The following is a 21,480-nucleotide window of genomic DNA, read 5'->3' on the forward strand; positions in this document are numbered from 1 at the left end:
CCTGGATATTGGCTGTGTGTAAACTCCAGGCAGTAGCAGCAGCTCTCCAATCCGTGTTATAATTTCACCCACTCAGCCTTTGCTCTTCTAAACTATCCTTCCTGTTGGAATGTAAGCAGAGTCGCCCTCAGTGACTTTTAAAAAGTCAGTTTATCACTTTAAAAAGAAAAGTTTGCAGTTTGCAGTTTCATACACGTGTTGTTGGCTGCTGACTCTGGTTTTTGTCACTTTTCAGCTTTCCTTCCAGTAATAAAGTTTAATATGGATCTCTGCCATGTGGTTATAGTTTGAGGCCTTAAATGTGGTGAAATATTTACCACGTTTGGTTGAAATATGACTCAGTTTTTGACTCAGAGTTAACGCTGAAAGGCAGACATTTCACCAATTTATGACAAATCTAGCCAAACAATCCAGAGTTATGATGCAGTCTGAAGCCTTGAGTAAGATGCATCATTGGCCCTGTGCCTGTCGTGACTTCCCACAAACAACTGCAGTCCTCCCTGACGGGCTGTAACTGATAATCGGGGCTGGCACTGATGGACTGTTGACAATGCCGTCCCTCCAACCCTCTGAGCTCTCTGGCACATGATGGCTTCCCTCTAAGTAGTCCAGCGAGAACCCGGCATTCCTACCATAAAAATAGAGAAGCCAACTCCAGTCACACTGGGGCTGAATCTCATGTTTATGTCACTTGCTGAGATTGAAGAGTAGCTTGTGCTTCTTGATTTACAGTCTAGCTGACTGTGGAATCCCTTGCTAGGATAGCTTGTACACCTGCCAAACAGTGGAAGGAGAATACCAAGGAGCATTTAAGTGTGGTTTTGTGTTGGGCCTACCCATTGGCTTTGTGGCCAGAGCTCAGCAGTGGTACATTCTGAAATGTCAGCAGAGGACAAAAAAGACCCAAATGTGAGTTGGCTTTCAATGACTCTAATGCTTTAGAGGGTTCAGCATCACTGATTGGCCTAGGCCGGTACCATAGAAATAAAATACATTTTATTTATTCTATTTTTTACATTTAAGTCATTTAGCAGACTCTCTTATCCAAAAGCAATTATGGTTAAGTGCCTTGCTCACCTAGTCGGCTCAGGGAATTGAACCAGCAATCTTTCAGTTACTGGCCCAATTCTCTTAACCGCTAGGCAACCTGCCGCCCCTGAGTGCAAAAGTATGTGGGTGTTTGTAGTTGGGATAACCTGGTCTTTTAGGTTAGGGTGCCTTGTTTTGGGATCAGGGAGGGAGGGTAGACCATATTTGGACAGTTGAGAGTCAAGGTTTCTCTCCTCCCCTGAGTTATTAGCCAGGAGGGAATACTTTGTCCTTCTTTGAATTAAACTTTGATCTCCGGGGGATTTTAATCAACATGTCAATTATAATGGGCAATACAACAATGCAACCTGCGACAACTGTCGCAGTGTTAATTAACTATTTTTTAGATTTAGTCTAGTCTTAGTCATTTTGACTAAAATATCATTAAGTCTAGTCACATAGCCTTGTCCTACCAACATATTTTTTCGGCATAACATCCTATTCTCTTCCCAAAAGCAGAAATATGACAAACATATATAAGAATATATAACAATTATCTGGCTATGTAAATTCTTAATTCAGCCTACATGGATATTGCATATTACATACCAAACAGACACACACAAGCAGAGAGAGAGAGAGAGAGAGAGAGAGAGAGAGAGAGAGAGAGAGAGAGAGAGAGAGAGAGAGAGAGAGAGAGAGAGAGAGAGAGAGAGAGAATCACGAGATGGTGCCGCAAAGTAGTATGGGTTGCACCTACGTCACTCGGTCGCGTCATTGCCATTGTTATCAACGTTCCACAGTCACCGCAGCCACATCGAGTCCAAGTCCGAGTCGAGTCACGAGTCCCTATGGCTGAAGTCCGAGTCCCTGTGCTTGAGTCCTGATCCAAGTGCTCAAGCCTGAGTCACTGGGTCATTATTAACTGAAAATAGTTATTTATCCAGTCAGATATAGTGTAGTGGCAAGAGGAATTTAGTCAATAAATTGTTTGCGTTTCCTTTCTTTCTGTGCCACCAAATGTTTGGATATAGGCCACATATAATGTTACCAGGGCCACGTTCAGTTGTAAAACATTCTCAATCATTGCAGATAGAAATTCCATGAATAGAGCCAACGTTATTCCTTATTCAAAATGTCAGAGAGGCATGTTTGTCTACATAGCATATTTCTTTCTGAATGTTCCAAAATGTTGCGTCCTGCTGAACGCGCCCCCAGGTTGTTAGTTAGGCCTATAGCTAGCTAATGAGGTAACATGACTGAACAAGGTGTAACCTAAACAAGTGATTATCGGTCCAGTCCACAAGTAGCCTAAGTTTAGAACGGCCCGCGACATGTTTTTTGAATGTACAATGCAGCCCGCCAATGCATGATAGAAAGAAAAGAAAGTAGCGCCGGTATTATGGGTCATGTCTTTTGAACGGTAATCTCTCAAGCAGTTTTCTCTGAGGAAAATAAGGAGACTTGGCTACGTTGGCTACAGAACCTGGCTATGAAATTCAGTGGGGAAAATGGGAGGGTTGAGCGAGACTACAAATTCAAAGACAGCCTACTTTTATATACTCAAGGTAGAGAAAAACATAGCTAGACTGTTTTTACTATTAAACTCAATGCTGCTATTGTTTTTTATTTCGTAAAGCAGCTTGGGTTTCTTAACCAAGCAAAGGGTAGCTAACTAGAATGATGGTGGTAACTGGTTAGCTACTGGGAAGCAAGAGAGTCGTCTGTGTATAATCAGAGGCGGAGCTGGAGCAGAGCCTGTCTGCCTGTCTGCCCACACTCATCGCTTGCTCCCCCGCAGCTCACCAGCTGATGTAGGCTGTGTGTGCCCGGTGTAGTTTTGTCCAGTCCACTTAGTAGTCAGATTTAGTCACAAATAATTTTTGTTTAGTTATATTTCTTTCTGGGGCAATTTAGTCAGTTATAGTCTCGTCAATTGCCACTGAAAAATAAGTGTTTGACAAATATTTTTGTCAACGAAATTAACACTGCTGTCCAAGTGGCACAATGTTGAACGTCATGGTGCTGGTCATGGTGTTGGAGGATTGCCACAGCACCTGCATCCTATTATTCTTCCATTTGGCAACCCTCCAAATGAAAACCAGGGCTATTGACAGTGCATATTGTTTGTTTGTGTGTGTGTTTTATGTTCTCTCTTTAAAATTCCTCGCTGCAGAATCCCTAGTCAGACAGTAGCCTACAGCCCAGTGTCTGTATTACCTTGTCAGCCCTGGCTAGAGGCTCCTATAGTTATAGCGTAGTTCTAGTGTGCCTCTCTCATGAGTTTGTTTTACAGAGACAAGAGGTTGATAAATGAGACTCCCTTCTTCTCTTTTGCTATCCCTTCTTCTCATTTCCCAGTGTTCAGTTACACAGATGGCAGTTATGTTTGCCAAGATATCTTGTATGGCCAGTCCTTCATATGTCAAGCCAAATTCCCATTTTTCCCCTCTCCCTGAAGTGTTCACTTGTTCACCCCCCCTCAACTACTGTATTTAAAAGCATTGAGTTGGTGTGTACATGGATTGTCTACCACACCGGAAGTCTTATGCCAATTTAATGCTCTTAAATCCTTGAGGGGGAGTGAACGAGTACACACTACAGTTTCCCTCCAGTGCCCTCAACCACGTGGTTTTCAGTCTCATTACTCTGGTTTTGTCACTTTTTAAATCGACTCCATGGAATTGTCCCTGCGGAGTAGCTCATTTATAATGTAACTTTTCAACAAATTAGGTGTTTTATTTTGTAGGTCACTGGGAAGGTAATTTAGAGGGACTACACGGCTGTGAATTTGTCTCGGCTAGGGAACAATGGAGCCTGTTTCTGCCATGTTGAGAGTCATTAGTTGTGGTGACGAGGCTGAGTAATCTTCTGAATTAATGGCCTCATGCTTTATCTTCAGAATGGGGTTGGAGCTGAGTACGTCACAAAGTATGGACTAAGTGTCTGGTATGGCCAGGAGTTGTTGTCTGGCACGCGAGTTCAGGTAGACTTTACAGCTACATTATTTGTTGGAGTATATGCAATATTTGGAGAAACTTGGATAGCTTAATGAGATTATTGTCTACCACTTTTAAACCCAATACATGTTTAACACGCTCCTAGACACCAGAGGTGTATTTAGTGATGTGAAACATTGTGGACGTTTCAGGTAAAAATAGAATGAACAGACCTGACACAATTCCATATTATATCTGACAGACAATCATATCTGTTCTACACCATACATTTCTATCTGAATGCTCTGTAGCTCAGCTGGTAGAGCACGGCGCTTGTAACGCCAAGGTAGTGGGTTCGATCCCCGGGACCACCCATACACAAAAAATGTTTATGCACGCACAACTGTAAGTCGCTTTGGATAAAAGCGTCTGCTAAATGGCATATTATTATTATTATTTAACATCCTCCTGAACAGGCTCCCAGGTTAAGTTTCAAGTTTTTATGTCACATGAACAAGTACAGTGAAATGCCTTTCTTGCAAGCTCTAACCCCAACATTGCAGTAATCAATAACAATGTAATAATAACAATAACAAGGTAGGACAAAAACACACAAGATATAAAAATAGGAAATAAGAAGAACACGATAATGTAAGTAAGCATACTATATACAGGGTCAGTTCCAATACCATATTTACTGGATCGATAGAGGTAGAGATGTATAGGGGTAAGGCATCAGGATATACGGTGAGGGAAAAAAGTATTTGATCCCCTGCTGATTTTGTACGTTTGCCCACTGGCAAAGACATGATCAGTCTATAATTTTAATGGTAGGTTTATTTGAACAGTGAGAGACAGAATAACAACAAAAAAATCCAGAAAAACGCATGTCAAAAATGTTGTAAATTGATTTGCATTTTAATGAGGGACCATTTACTATTTACCACCACAAACCAATGCTGGCATTAAGATTGCACTGAATGAGTGTACAAGGCCATAAATCAACAGGAAAACGCTCATCCAGATGCAGCGCTCCTAGTGGCCGGGGACTTTAATGCAGGGAAACTTAAATCCGTTCTATCTAATTTCTACCAGCATGTTAAATGTGCAACCAAAGGAAAAAAAACTCTAGACCACCTTTACTCCACACACAGAGACGCATACAAAGCTCTCCCTCGCCCTCCATTTGGCAAATCTGACCATAACTCTATCCTCCTGATTCCTGCTTATAAGCAAAAACTAAAGCAGGAAGCACCAGTGACTCGGGTTAATAAAAAAGTGGTCAGATGACGCAGATGCTAAGCTACAGGACTGTTTTGCTAGCACAGACTGGAACATGTTCCGGGATTCTTCAGACAGCATTGAGGAGTACACCACATCAGTCACTGGCTTCATCAATAAGTGCATCGATGATGTCGTCCCCACAGTGACCGTACGAACATACCCCAACCAGAAGCCATGGATTACAGGAAACATCCGCACTGAGCTAAAGGTTAGAGCTGCCGCTTTCAAGGAACGGGACTCTAACCCGGACGCTTATAAGAAATCCCGCTATGCCCTCCGACGAACCATCAAACAGGCAAAGAGTCAATACAGGACTAAGATTGAATCGTACTACACTGGCTCTGACGCTCGTCGGATGTGGCAGGGCTTGAAAACTATTACAGACTACAAAGGGAAGCACAGCCGCGAGCTGCCCAGTGACACAAGCCTACCAGACGAGCTAAACCACTTCTATGCTCGCTTCGAGGCAAGCAACACTGAAGGATGCATGAGAGCACCAGCTGTTCCGGATGACTATGTGATCACGCTCTCCGTAGCCGATGTGAGTAAGACTTTTAAGCAGGTCAACATTCACAAGGCCGCAGGGCCAGACGGATTACCAGGACGTGTACTCCGAGCATGTGCTGACCAACTGGCAAGTGTCTTCACTGACATTTTCAACATGTCCCTGACTGAGTCTGTAATACCAACATGTTTCAAGCAGACCACCATAGTCCCTGTGCCCAAGGACTCTAAGATAACCTGCCTAAATGACTACCGACCCGTAGCACTGACGTCTGTAGCCATGAAGTGCTTTGAAAGGCTGGTCATGGCTCACATCAACAGCATTATCCCAGAAACCCTAGACCCACTCCAATTTGCATACCGCCCCAACAGATCCACAGATGATGCAATCTCTATTGCACTCCACACTGCCCTTTCCCACCTGGACAAGAGGAACACCTACGTGAGAATGCTATTCATTGACTACAGCTCAGTGTTCAACACCATAGTGCCCTCTAAGCTCATCACTAAGCTAAGGATCCTGGGACTAAACACCTCCCTCTGCAACTGGATCATGGACTTCCTGACGGGCCGCCCCCAGGTGGTAAGGGTAGGTAACAACACATCTGCCACACTGATCCTCAACACGGGGGCCCCTCAGGGGTGTGTGCTCAGTCCCCTCCTGTACTCTCTGTTCACCCATGACTGCATGGCCAGGCACGACTCCAACACCATCATTAAGTTTGCCGACGACACAACAGTGGTAGGCCTGATCACCGACAACGATGAGACAGCCTATAGGGAGGAGGTCAGAGACCTGGCCGTGTGGTGCCAGGACAACAACCTCTCCCTCAACGTGACCAAGACAAAGGAGATGATTGTGGACTACAGGGGAAAAAAAAGGACTGAGCACGCCCCCATTCTCATCGACGGGGCTGTAGTGGAACAGGTTGAGAGCTTCAAGTTCCTTGGTGTCCACATCACCAACGAACTATCATGGTCCAAACACACCAAGACAGTCGTGAAGAGGGCACGACAAAGCCTATTCCCCCTCAGGAGACTGAAAAGATTTGGCATGGGTCCTCAGATCCTCAAAAAATTCTACAGCTGCACCATCGAGAGCATCCTGACTGGTTGCATCACCGCCTGGTATGGCAACTGCTTGGCCTCCGACCACAAGGCACTACAGAGGGTAGTGCGTACGGCCCAGTACATCACTGGGGCCAAGCTTCCTGCCATCCAGGACCTCTATACCAGGCAGTGTCAGAGGAAGGCCCTCAAAATTGTCAAAGACTCCAGCCACCCTAGTCATAGACTGTTCTCTCTGCTACCGCACGGCAAGCGGTACCAGAGTGCCAAGTCTAGGTCCAAAAGACTTCTCAACAGCTTCTACCCCCAAGCCATAAGACTCCTGAACAGCTAATCATGGCTACCCGGACTATTTGCACTGCCCCCCACCCCATCCTTTTTACGCTGCTGCTACTCTGTTAATTATTTATGCATAGTCACTTTAACTCTACCCACATGTACATATTACCTCAACTACCTCAACTAGCCGGTGCCCCCGCACATTGACTCTGCAACGGTACCCCCCTGTATATATAGCCTCCCTACTGTTATTTTATTTGACTTCTGCTCTTTTTTTTCTCAACACTTTTTTTGTTGTTGTTTTATTTTTACTTTTTTTGTTAAAAATAAATGCACTGTTGGTTAAGGGCTGTAAGTAAGCATTTCACTGTAATGTCTGCACCTGTTGTATTCGGCGCATGTGACCAATAAAAATTTGATTTGAAATAAGTATTTGACCCCTCTGCAAAATATGACTTAGTACTTGGTGGCAAAACCCTTGTTGGCAATCACAGAGGTCAGACGTTTCTTGTAGTTGGCCACCAGGTTTGCACACATCTCAGGAGGGATTTTGTCGCACTCCTCTTTGCAGATCTTCTCCAAGTCATTAAGGTTTCGAGCCTGACGTTTGGTAACTCGAACCTTCAGCTCCCTCCACAGATTTCTATGGGATTAAGGTCTGGAGACTGGCTAGGCCACTCCAGGACCTTAATGTGCTTCTTCTTGAGCCACTCCTTTGTTGCTTTGGCTGTGTGTTTTGGGTCATTGTCATGCTGGAATTCCCATCCACAACCCATTTTCAATGCCCTGGCTGAGGGAAGGAGGTTCTCACCCAAAATTTGACGGTACATGGCCCCGTCCATCGTCCCTTTGATGCGGTGAAGTTGTCCTGTCCCCTTAGCAGAAAAACACCCCCAAAGCATAATGTTTCCACCTCCATGTTTGACGGTGGGGATGGTGTTCTTGGGGTCATAGGCAGCATTCCTCCTCCTCCAAACACGGAGAGTTGAGTTGATGCCAAAGAGCTCAATTTTGGTCTCATCTGACCACAACACTTTCACCCAGTTCTCCTCTGAATCATTCAGATGTTCATTGGCAAACTTAAGACGGGCCTGTATATGTGCCTCTTGAGCAGGGGGACCTTGCGGGCGCTGCAGGATTTCAGTCCTTCACGGCGTAGTGTGTTACCAATTGTTTTCTTGGTGACTACGGTCCCAGCTGCCTTGAGATCATTGACAAGATCCTCCCGTGTAGTTCTGGGCTGATTCTTCACCGTTCTCATGATCATTGCAACTCCACGAGGTGAGATCTTGCATGGAGCACCAGGCCGAGGGAGATTGACAGTTAATTTGTGTTTCTTCCATTTGCGAATAATCGCACCAACTGTTGTCACCTTCTCACCAAGCTGCTTGGCGATGGTCTTGTAGCCCATTCCAGCCTTGTGTAGGTCTACAATCTTGTCCCTGACATCCTTGGAGAGCTCTTTGGTCTTGGCCATGGTGGAGAGTTTGGAATCTGATTGATTGATTGCTTCTGTGGACAGGAGTCTTTTATACAGGTAACAAGCTGAGATTAGGAGCACTCCCTTTAAGAGTGTGCTCCTAATCTCAGCTCGTTACCTGTATAAAAGACACCTGGGAGCCAGAAATCTTTCTGATTGAGAGGGGGTCAAATACTTATTTCCCTTATTAAAATGCAAATCAATTTATAACATTTTTGACATGCATTTTTCTGGATTTTGTAGTGTCTAAACAGTTTATGACTTTGCTGATGTTTGCAAATGGTGTGTTAGAGGAAGTCTGTTATGTGGAGGCCTGGGATTGGTTTATGGGAAAACACCCATATTATGTTACAGATTATAAATACCATGGTTGAAACAAAGGACGAGGAGGAACAACATATTAGAGATTGGGTCAGTTGTTCTCCAGATGTCTGTTGGAGTCTGTAAATTGGCGCTGAAATCTTTGGTGTAATAAACTATTATAAACAAGGACAGTGTCAGCGGAGTTCTTGTCCTCACAGCATAATTAGCATCGTTATTTAGATACCACAGAATGGCGACGAGGACCTTTGGGACGTGTTGCGTCTCTCCAGTGTTCCATTCATGAGCTACGAAGTGACTCCCGCTCAAGACGCCGGCACATAAGGTGAGATTTCTCACAATTTTGGCCGCTGGTCGGTTTGTTTGCTTATGTGGGTGTGTGCACTGAGGAGATGTACCGTTTGAAAGACTTATGTGTGCACTTTGCTGTTATTTGCTGTGGGATAAGAATCCGTTCTAAATTTCTAAATTTGTTTGCGTTGAAAACAACGGGGTTTTAGTTTTTTGTAAGGAAATATGTAAGTTAAGGTTAAAATCTTATGAGTCTCCGTTAGTGAGAACGTTAATAATTGTTAACTATATATGAGCCCCCTGGAAGGAAGTTAAGGTTAAAATCTTATGAGTCTCCGTTAGTGAGAACGTTAATAATTGTTAACTATATATGAGCCCCCTGGGAGGACGTTAAGGTTAAAATCTTATGAGTCTCCATAAAAAGAGAACGTTTAATAACTGTTAAAAGATTATGAGCCTACAGGGAGGACGATTATTTGTAATGGATAAGAAAATAACTATAAATCTGCAGATTAGGATAAGTGAAGTTAAGAAACTTCAAAGTAGGATTTGTGTTCTATGTTTTGTGTTGGTTGGTGAGTTCTGTTAAGTGTTACTGTTTGTCTGTGTTGGGGAAATAACGGAGGGACAGCTGGTCTGTCTACTTTCTGTTGTTTAGCTTGGGGAGAGCTGCTGGGAGCTCTTCTCACTCTGAAATCGCACTGGTGAATGAACTGCGCATGTGTGGGATTTTATGAGTTTAGAGTTACGTAGAGCAAATATGCCACTCCCCTGCCTGCACTGAGCTGCTGTGAAATGCAGACAGAGAAGGAGGGGGAGACTTACACACGAATAAAGTATTCTGTTTGTTAAATCGGCTGTTGCTTAACGATGAAACTATTTGATTGAGATCTATAGAATTTTTAAATGAGAGATATGTTGACGGATTAAAAATAAATTAAATGTTATTGAGCTATTTCTAATATTCCTGAGTTAAGCTGTTTGCTTATTTCTTAGCGCGAGTGTGAACATAGGTATTTCTAAAAGGGTATTGCATGGTTGAAATAACCCAGTGAGTGCATAAAATACTAAATTATTGTCTGTTCCTTTGTTCTTCTGTCATATGAGAGACGAGAAGGAGGAGACAGAGAGAGAGAGGAGGTGCTGACCAGTGCGTCACACGACAGTGTGTGCTGCCATGGATCAAGTCCAATCAAGGCCAGTACTGTTCTGTTCACAAAACGTACCTTCCCATACAGGATATTTTGTGTGCCTAGCATATTTCATGTTGTGACAATTTGACAGGGACTTGGCAACAGACTGATCAATTGATGTAATTAAGAATTGCATATTGGAGTTTTTTGTGCATGAGTTGGTTTGATTAGAGTTGTGTTGGAAATCCAGCACTGACATTATTCTGTAATATTAAGGTAATTGGGTGCTTATTAAGCAATTGGTTTGTGGGTGCTGTAGTGTTGCTGGATTACAGGTCTTTCTTTTTTGGATTGCTCTGAAGTTGACTACTTTCCTTTACTTTTCCTGATCGGATGTGGTAAGATTGCCACTAATCAATAATTTGGTAAAATAAAATAAACATTAATTAATAAATAAATAAATAAATTAATAAAAATAAATATATTGATTAATTAATTATAATAAAAATAAAAAAAATAAAAAAGGAGGGAAACATAAGCTACATAGTCTATAGTATTTTTAGTTTACAAATTAATTGGTTTAAAATAATAATAATAATAAAATAATTCACAATAAAGGAATATAAAAGAGTTGTTACAATGGGGAAAAAGGACATCAAAACTATGAAAGTAATTACTCCTGTTGATGTAGTAGAAAATAGTAATCCTCTAGTTAATGGTATTGCAAGGTTATCTGGAAAATGGAATAAACGTTGGCCTGACGTCATCAACATAATGAAAGTGCTTCTGTCGATTTATAAGGCAGATCAAAAGAAGGGAAAAAAAGTGATCAACATAAAGAAAAGAGACAAAGATAGCTGTGTGTTCTTAAGCTGTTTGAAAATGAAGGACAAAAACTGATAAAAGATACCAACGATAAAAGAAACAGAGGTATAGAGAAAATGGCAAAAGAGGTGAAGGTGACAGAAAAACTAATGGCAGAAGTCAATACACCTTTCTCACATACGGATTCAGCAAAAAGACCCCACCTTACGAGAAAGAAGTAGAGTTTAAGGACGTCTATCCTCAGCTTCCAATGATCATTCAGGAGGGTGATTATTGCATCAGAGATGAAGATGAACGAATAATAGAGAGAGGACAAGCAGAAACGACCATAAAGATGAATCCAAACTCCAAAAGTAAGAAGAAAACGAGATGTCTGGAAACTAAGGGTGGAGTGAGGTTCAGGAGGATGGAACTTGAAGATGTTGATGATGATGATCAGAGTGATTCAGAAGAGATCATGGGTGGATATGACCCTGTGATCAGACGGAGGTTGGCCAGAGCGGAAAGAAGGGGTGATGGATGTTTGAAGGAGAAGAATACAAGATATTTGAGTTCTGATGAAAGTGAAGATGAAGAAAGCGATGAAGATTTGGAGATTAAAGGTGCTTCATATTCAAGAGGATTTTATCCTACAATGATTAGCACAGAAGAAATAGAAAGAGATATAGACCGATGCATATTATGCCTGGATAAGGCGAATAATTTTGAAAAAGTAAGAGAACTGGAAGAACAACTCAAGAAGCTGAAGATACAGAAGAAAAAACTGCTGAGAAAAGGATCCCAAGAATTGGAGAAGAAGTATACATTGAGGCCAAGGAAGGAGAGCACAATTAAGAAGATGATGCCAGTGATAATTCGAGGACAGAACCTAGAGTATAAGCCTTTGCAGAATACCGATACAGTGGAGAAAAAAGTATTTAGTCAGCCACCAATTGTGCAAGTTCTCCCACTTAAAAAGATGAGAGAGGCCTGTAATTTTCATCATAGGTACACGTCAACTATGACAGACAAAATGAGAAAAAAAAATCCAGAAAATCACATTGTAGGATTTTCAATGAATTTATTTGCAAATTATGGTGGAAAATAAGTATTTGGTCAATAACAAAAGTTTCTCAATACTTTGTTATATACCCTTTGTTGGCAATGACACAGGTCAAACGTTTTCTGTAAGTCTTCACAAGGTTTTCACACACTGTTGCTGGTATTTTGGCCCATTCCTCCATGCAGATCTCCTCTAGAGCAGTGATGTTTTGTGGCTGTCGCTGGGCAACACGGACTTTCAACTCCCTCCAAAGATTTTCTATGGGGTTGAGATCTGGAGACTGGCTAGGCCACTCCAGGACCTTGAAATGCTTCTTACGAAGCCACTCCTTCGTTGCCCGGGCGTCGTGTTTGGGATCATTGTCATGCTGAAAGACCCAGCCACGTTTCATCTTCAATGCCCTTGCTGATGGAAGGAGGTTTTCACTCAAAATCTCACAATACATGGCCCCATTCATTCTTTCCTTTACACAGATCAGTCGTCCTGGTCCCTTTGCAGAAAAACAGCCCCAAAGCATGATGTTTCCACCCCCATGCTTCACAGTAGGTATGGTGTTCTTTGGATGCAACTCAGCATTCCTTGTCCTCCAAACACGACGAGTTTAGTTTTTACCAAAATGTTCTATTTTGGTTTCATCTGACCATATGACATTCTCCCAATCCTCTTCTGGATCATCCAAATGCACTCTAGCAAACTTCAGACGGGCCTGGACATGTACTGGCATAAGCAGGGGGACACGTCTGTCACTGCAGGATTTGAGTCCCTGGCGGCGTAGTGTGTTACTGATGGTAGGCTTTGTTACTTTGGTCCCAGCTCTCTGCAGGTCATTCACTAGGTCCCCCTGTGTGGTTCTGGGAATTTTGCTCACCATTCTTGTGATCATTTTGACCCCACGGGGTGAGATCTTGCGTGGAGCCCCAGATCGAGGGAGATTATCAGTGGTCTTGTATGTCTTCCATTTCTTAATAATTGCTCCCACAGTTGATTTCTTCAAACCAAGCTGCTTACCTATTGCAGATTCAGTCTTCCCAGCCTGGTGCAGGTCTACAATTTTGTTTCAGGTGTCCTTTGACAGCTCTTTGGTCTTGGCCATAGTGGAGTTTGGAGTGTGACTGTTTGAGGTTGTGGACAGGTGTCTTTTATACTGATAACAAGTTCAAACAGGTGCCATTAATACAGGTAACGAGTGGAGGACAGAGGAGCCTCTTAAAGAAGAAGTTACAGGTCTGTGAGAGCCAGAAATCTTGCTTGTTTGTAGGTGACCAAATACTTATTTTCCACCATAATTTGCAAACTTGATTTTTTTTCCTCAATTTGTCTGTCATAGTTGACGTGTACCTATGATGAAAATTACAGGCCTCTCTCATCTTTTTAAGTGGGAGAACTTGCACAATTGGTGGCTGACTAAATACTTTTTTTCCCCACTGTATGTCAGATATATTTGAGAAGCTGCCTACTCTTCAAGATGGAGCATATCCTTGGATTTCAAAATTGGAAGAAATTACGGTGGGAACACAGTCTGCCATAGGAGACATTAAGATACTTTTGGCTAATCTCCTTGGGATTCCAGATATGGAATACATTTTTCAGAGAGCTGGACTTAATAGATATGTGGGGACTGCAGTGAATGACCCTGAATTGTTGACTGCAAGTAGAAATCGGCTGTGGAGAGCACTGAAAGATACGTTTCCAACAAATGTGCATTCTGACAACATTCTGATTGACCCACTAGGACAACAAGAAAATCTGAGAGCCTATGTGTCAAGAGTAAATCAAGTGTGGAGAAATATTACCGGAAATGATCCAGATGTGAGTCAAATTGAGCAGTCAATTTTGAGAGCTAAACTGCTGATGGGACTGCCCTTACCAGTAAGGAGCAAACTGGCAGAGGTGGTTGGACTTGGAAGCATGACAAAATGTGTCTATACAGATCATATAGCCCATCAAGTGGATCTGTACAGGAAAAAGGAACACAACCAGAAAGAACAGGACCAAGAAACTCTCAGAAAACTCAATCAAATACAACTGGTGGAGAATAAGAAGGAGAAGAAACAAGCTTTGGTTATGCAGAATCAGTGTGCACCAAATCAACAATCACTGCCACAGCTTCAACCGGACCAGTTCCAACCGCAATTGTACCAGCCACCAATAGCGGTACCAGTTGTTTCATATCCACAGCCAGTCTCTGGACAGACACAGAATTGGAGAGGAAGAGGACGAGAAGGCTTAGAAAGAGGAAGGGGAGGAAGATTTAAGCCATACTTCCAGCAATCTTCAGAAGTGTGTTATAATTGTGGACAGGTTGGTCACTTTGCCCGTGAGTGTAATGGGCCAGGAGGAAACATCAGAGGGAATTTCAGAGGAAGATACAGGGGCCAGTCAAAATCATCTGGAGGACCGGTGAACCCTTATAGGGGCCTGGAGCAAGGATTCTAGGGGTGCCGAGAAGATCCGAAAGGGGGGTGTCAGCTGGTAGCATCAGGACCGGAAAAAGATCCAACAATTGAGGTGAAAATAAACAACCGACCATTGGAAGTGATGGCGGATAGCGGGGCTGCTTTTATCTGTGTTGGGCCTGAAGATGCTACACATCTTCCTATGTCCAATCAACTAATTAGGACAATGGGATTTGAGGGAGTGAAACAGCTGATTCCTCTTACGGAACCAATTGAGCTCTGCTATGAAAATCAGAAAATTACAATACCAATACTGGTATCAGAACATACACCTATTGCATTGTTGGGAAGAGATGCATTGTGTAAGTTGAACTGTACAATAAAATGTACACCAGACGGCTGTCTGGTAGAAGTGCCAAAGGAAAAGGTTTACCAATTGTTGATGATGACAGAGATGGATTCTTCTTCAGTATTCTGGATTGGAAATCTCAGTGAAGATTTTTTGAAGCAGGCTAAGATATGGGAGAAATTCATTGTGGCAAATATGCCAGATGCGAGGCTTCCGGAATATCCATTTCATTGTACGCTCAAGTATTTCAAGAATGCTGCCAATCGAACTCAGAGGAATGGTTGAGTCATCAACCAAAGAAAGTTCAACTCAGCTCATGTTGCATAATTTTAGGACCACAAGGAGCAGCTATGAAGATAAACACAGACGATTATCTGGATAAAGAATCGGAGATTGAGAAGAGTGTGCCACATGTGACCTTGTTGGTTTCTGAAGGCTATGAGCAGAAGCAAATAGGAGAAATGATGACAGAAGCAGAGAAAGCTGTTTTCGTACCGATGAAAGAGAATTTGGCGATTTGGAGGAGTGAAGATCAGCGATTTCTCAAAATCATGATTTCGGCTCAAGGACAAGGAGAGCCACAAGCTGTACGGATGACACATTAATCTATTTGCGGTGTGAAGATGGATTCAGACCCTATGAAAGAGGAGATGTTGCAACAAGTTCCAGAATGTTTGTGGTCTCAACACAGTACCGATATTGGACTTGTGAAATCAGCCCAACCGGTGAAAGTTGAACTTCGACCAGGAGCCAGACCTCCTTGGAAGAATCAGTATCCATTGAAAGATGAAGCAATCCAAGGGATTGAACCACAAATTGAAGGACTTTCGAAAGCAGGTGTTTTGAAGACAATAAAAAAAATCCTCAGAGTAACAATCCTTTGTTGTCTTTGGAGAAACCATGAGGGGTTGATAGTAACGCCTCTAGACCTACTAGGTCTGATAATTCAGGAAGCACATGGGTTAGCTCATGTTGCAAGGGGGAGGTTAGGAGAAAGATCACAAAGGAGTATGGTTTTTGGGAACCATATTTGCTTGAACAGGGTGACTATGTCATAGGCAGGTGCACAATCTGTCTGAAAAATAATGTTCGCAGGGGTGTGACTGTTCTTCCTGGTTACATTCCTACACCGAGAGGTCCTATGCGTGAGTTGGTTATCGACTTTGTTGATATGATAAAACCAGTTGATGGGAAAAGATACATGTTGGTGGTTGTAGATAGATTTTCACGATGGCCGGAGGCCTGTCCAACCAAGCGAAAGGATGCTCAATCGGTTGCCAAGTTCTTGTGTAAAGAAGTCATAAGCAGGTGGGGACTTCCCGATCAAATATCCTGAAATTAGTGTGAAAGGAATTTGTGGATAAATCAGTGAAATGGTTTTTGAAAAAATTGGGGAAAACGTCAGACTAAAAACGTTACGAAAACTAGGGTTGAAGTAACTCTAGGAAAGTCAGCTCAGCTTCAATGTTAGTGCACGAGAGAGAACAGTGGTGAAGGGAAATTTAGAGTTCAGTGGGAAGATAGATATGGCAGGAGTTTAGATCTGTTGCATTGAGAAAGTATGCGTTGCTGAATGATAAGAGAAGAATGAAGATTGAGGGTGATTGCAGTCTCAATGTGTACAATTCCCAGCAGTAGGATCAAGGTGATTATAAATGTATTTTTTATAATCCACAGTTTGAAAGTGAGGGATTAGAGTTGGGACTGAGAGTTAATGTAGTGACACTAGTGGTGATAGGTGGAAATACAAGTAAAGAGCTCAAAGCTGTGGGAAAAATAGATGAATCAACAACAATGACATCAACACTTCAGCCTATTACAACAACAGTGAGAAGCAATTCAACTCTTTCAACATTGACAGTTATTAAAGCTATAAATGTATCACATTTGATTACAATGGCGCCTCAGACAATCGCTCGAAAACCAATTTTAGAAGAAACTACTGTCATTAGGGTTAGGATGGGTGGTACAGCTCATCTTCCTTGTAGATGTGAGAGAAGGAGTGGGGGTGGTGACATTCCTCCCACGTGGAGAGATAATTATGGAGAAGAAGTGTTGTTATCAGGACCAGAAGTAGAAGCTGTTTCATCTAGTCAAAGGAAGTATATTTTGTACAACGATATGAAGTGGAAGAGGGTTATGAGTGATTGCTCACTTATTTTGCGTAATGTTACATGGGAAGATCAGGGAGAATATATGTGTACTTATTTAGAGCCAGCGTTAAAATTTGTTCCGGTTAAGAATTATTGGTTAAAAGGCTATGTAACTTGTAAGGTGACGCTTATGATGGAAGATTTCAAGTCTGTTGAAGCTTCCACAGTCACCAAAGGAGTTCAGGAGAAGTATATTACAGTAGCCACTCTAACAGTAAATAATACACAGAGGACATCTGTCACTTTCCCACTGGAAATAATTAAGAGTGTTAATACATCAACTAAAGCAACTATTTTAACTGTAACTTTGAAAGAGATTAATGTTACGACGGTAATAACAAATTTAGGAAATGTGACACAGACACCAACAACAACTTTTCTGAAACTAAAGGATGTAGTAAGAGTGACTCAGAAGTTTATGATACGGATGGAGAGTGCTGTGAATGGTAGTAAGGATAGTGTTGAAATAGGAGAGCAGATGGTAGTAGAGAATGATGTAGATTCATCTGAAATAGTGCAGAATACTATCATGGAGGTACAGGATGAGTTCTTTGATTTTGATGGAAGAAAAGAAGATATATCTGATCAATACCGCTCGTTAGGGAAGAGAGAAACTAAATGGAAGGCATATGGATTTGATTCTTCTGTTTTGCAAATTAAAGATGGATGGGCAGGTAGGAATCTATGCTTCCAGCAGTTAACTCATTCTGTAAGATCAGTGAGGAATCTTGAGGGTCCATGTCTGTTGAGAATTCCAGTACCAGGCACATGGGGTTCAATCTTAGAGACGGTGGCTCAACCTCTATCAAGTACGTGTCAATCTTATGCTTTATCATGGCTGTTGTATCAGCAACAATCATTAACAGATATAATGATGTCGTTGTAGAAGCATTTGTTTAGGCCTAGGTTTAAGTGTTCTTGGTTAAATGAGATTACCCTATGTGAATTTGTTAGATCGGAAGGAAAATCAGTTAACAGCGATTCCTGAAGCATTGAAGGTGAAACCCGTGAGGGCTAAAAGCTGTTTTTGTTCAAATAAAACATATGATGGACAGGGTATGTTTATGGAAATATCAGATTGTGATGATTATATGATGACTTTGGGTAAGCATGAACGTAAGGTTAGTAATGAGAAATATAATGTAACTTTTTATGTTCCAGTTAGTAAGAAGAGCAGGACTTTGATGGTGAAAGATCAGCTTTTGCCTGGTAATGTGACTGTTGGGAATTTTAGAGATATTTGGTGGGTTTGTGGTGATAAAGCATATATATTCTTACCCTATGGATGGATAGGATGTTGTTACATGTCGACGTTGAAGCTTCCATATGAGGTTTTTACCATTAAAAGAGGGGAAGCACCGGATACAGATAAATCAGATTCTAGGTTTGGAAATAGGGTGAAAAGGGATATGGATAAATTTCATAGTCTGGAAGCCTACCATTGGAGGGAAGTGGGGACTTGGACTTTTTACATGGTATGGTGTAACATTTTTGGCAGATCACATTGATAATATTACCTATACTTTGCAGGGTTTTGCAAATGAAACGATAAGAGGGTTTAACCTTCTGTCAAATACTCAAAGAAGTCACAGACTGACGCTGTTGAAACATGACATGGCTCTTGACTATATTTTAGCAAAACAAGGTGGATTATGTTTGGCTATGAACTTGACGGGGGATGATTGTTATACTTTGATCACCGATAGTTCCGATAATATCACTAGTGTTATAGATGCATTGAAGAATATAAGGGATGCGTTTGGTAGATCTGAAGGAGCTGGATGGTCAGCGAAGGCTTGGTTGCAAGATCAGTTAGGCCCAGTGGGAGCAGTGATAGTTCAGATTTTAGTAGCAGCTCTTATAGCGCTGTGTGTGATGTTTTGCTTTTGTACTTTGTTATTGACTTTTGCAAAGGCTATGATATTGAGATGGGTTGGAGTTGTGATGCCTGAAGAAAACACTCAGATGCCGTTGTTAACTGTTACTGATCTAGATGGAGATGAACAAGTGGGACTGGATGGAGTATTGATGGATAGATATCCATTTTGAATATCCGATCATTTTTCACGTTTTTACATATTATTGTGATATTTAGTATTTTCTTATGAATCAAAGGGGGGAAATGGAATGTGATTCATTTTATATATCATTTTTATATTGTTGTTGATATTGATGTTTTAATTTGCATGTGTTGTTTTGCAAAAGATACTGGTTGGTGTTTTATTTTCTTCCAGAAGCATATGGGGGAATGTGTAGAGGGGATTCAAATACTCAAACATGGACAATATGAATGGACTGGAGGAAGTGGAACAAGGAAGGTGTGGAAATGTTCAGATTCCATCATCGACGTTTCATTGAAAGTCGACACTGCTGAGGAGATGCAGTGTAGTGGACTACATTCCAGTGTCTGCAATGATATATAGACATATTTGCATGTGTAATACATAATTTGTGTCATATTCTTTCTGTATACATTTTTGAAGAATGATGGTTTCTGTTGTTGGGTACATGTGGGGAAAGAGGCGCTGTCGTGCCTTCTTCATGACTGTGCGCGTGTGTGGACCATTATAAGTTCTTAGGGATTTGACACTGAAGAACTTGAAGCTCTTGACCCGCTCCACTGCAGCCCCGTCAATGTGGATGGGGGCGTGCTTGTCCCCCCGTTTCTTGTAGTCCACGATCAGCTCCTTGGCGTTACTGACGTTGAGGGAGAGGTGGTTGTTCCGGCCCCACACTGCCAGATTACTGACCACCTGCCTGTAGCCTGTCTCATCGTCACCGGTGATCAGGCCTATCACCGTCAAGTTGTCAGCAAACTTGATGATGGTGCTGGAGTCGTGTATGACCACGCAGTCGTGGGTGAACAGGGAGTACAGGAGGGAACTATGCACAAGCTCTGTGGGGCCCCCGTGTTGAGGGTCAGCGTGGCAGGGTGATGTTGTCTACCCTCACCGCCTGGGGTTGGCCCATAAGGAGCTCAGGGATGGTTGAGTTGAGGATGAGATGAGGTCAGAGGGAGCTTGTTTCACCTCATTCCTCACCCTGTTCTACTGATCTACCATTTTCAGTGCTCCTTCCTCAGCTGTTGTGAACGTGTGGAATTGACTCAAGCTGTTTTCACTGGCAGACAAAGGCAGTATAAGTACGAACAGAATTCACATCATTTTTTAAAAAGTTTGTTTGATCAAGTACTTGCTAGAGACATTCTCTCTCTTCTACAACACTGTGATGATTCAGAGAATCTTTCCATGGTCGTTTTGTTCCTTGTTTGCATAAATCCACGGTCCAGTACAACTGTGTTTTTTGTCCTGCTCTGCCTTTGCTTTTGACTCCTACTTGTTTAAAAAAAAAATCTGTCTGTGTTTATTTTGTTGAAGGTGATGGTCAGGCCAGGGCTGCTGTACACATCAAATCAAATCAAAAGTTATTTGTTACATGCTTCGTAAACAACAGGTGTAGACTAACAGTGAAATGCTTACTTACGGGCCCTTCCCAACAATGCAGAGAGAAATATAGAAAAATTATAGAAACATAATAACACAAGGAATAAATACACAATGAGTAACGATAACTTGGCTATGTTCACGGTGTACCAGTACCGAGTAGATTGAGGTAGATACTGTATGCACATATGGGTAGGGGTGAAGTGACTAGGCAACAGGATAAATAATAAGCAGTAGCAGCAGCAGTGAGCAGCAGTGAGGTAGCTATTTGGTTAACTATTTAGCAGTGTTATCTGCGGTGGCAGATAGAACAGTCTATGACTTGGGTGGCTGGAGTCTTTGACAATTTTTAGGGGCTTCCTCTGACACCGCCTGGTATAGAGGTCCTGGATGTCAGGGAGCTCAGCCCCAGTGACGTACTGGGCCATACGCATTACCCTCTGTAGCGCCATGCGATTGGATGCCAAGCAGTCGCCATACCAAGCGGTGTTGTAGCCAGTCAAGATGCTCTCAATGGTGCACCTGCTACACCTCCTGTCACTACTGTGCCTGCCCAGCCTTCGCCTACACCGTGCTCAGGAAGAACGAGAGCCTGCTGGTGAGCACAGAGCCATAATAAGGTATTAATAATTAATAGAACACACAGCCATAAACTACAAAGACATCATACAAAACCTATGCACGAACACACGCAAGCACACTCACACACACAAACAAACAAACACAAACACTCTACCTCTACCCACATGTACATATTACCTCAATTACCTCGACTAACCTGTGCCCCCGCACATTGACTCTGTACCTGTACCCCCTGCATATAGCCTCGCTACTGTTATTTTACTGCTGCTCTTTCATTATTTGTTATTTTGTTATTTTTCTTATTTTTTTATTTTTACTTATCTATTTTTTACTTAACACTTATTTTTCTTAAAACTGCCTTG

General features: G+C 42.2%; 1 protein-coding gene across 1 annotated transcript in view; it reads left to right on the plus strand.

Annotated features, from left to right (window-relative positions):
• LOC121578881 (zinc finger SWIM domain-containing protein 7-like) overlaps nucleotides 1–21,480 on the plus strand; it is an 82,594-nt gene that overhangs the window by 26,661 nt on the left and 34,453 nt on the right. The window contains exons 3-4 of the mRNA XM_041893202.1: nucleotides 20,471–20,499; nucleotides 21,059–21,134. Coding sequence (XP_041749136.1) covers nucleotides 20,471–20,499; nucleotides 21,059–21,134 — 105 coding nt within the window. The remainder of the gene's footprint in view (nucleotides 1–20,470; nucleotides 20,500–21,058; nucleotides 21,135–21,480) is intronic.

Source organism: Coregonus clupeaformis, chromosome 13 (assembly GCF_020615455.1).
Source record: "Coregonus clupeaformis isolate EN_2021a chromosome 13, ASM2061545v1, whole genome shotgun sequence".
Classification (NCBI taxonomy): domain Eukaryota; kingdom Metazoa; phylum Chordata; class Actinopteri; order Salmoniformes; family Salmonidae; genus Coregonus; species Coregonus clupeaformis.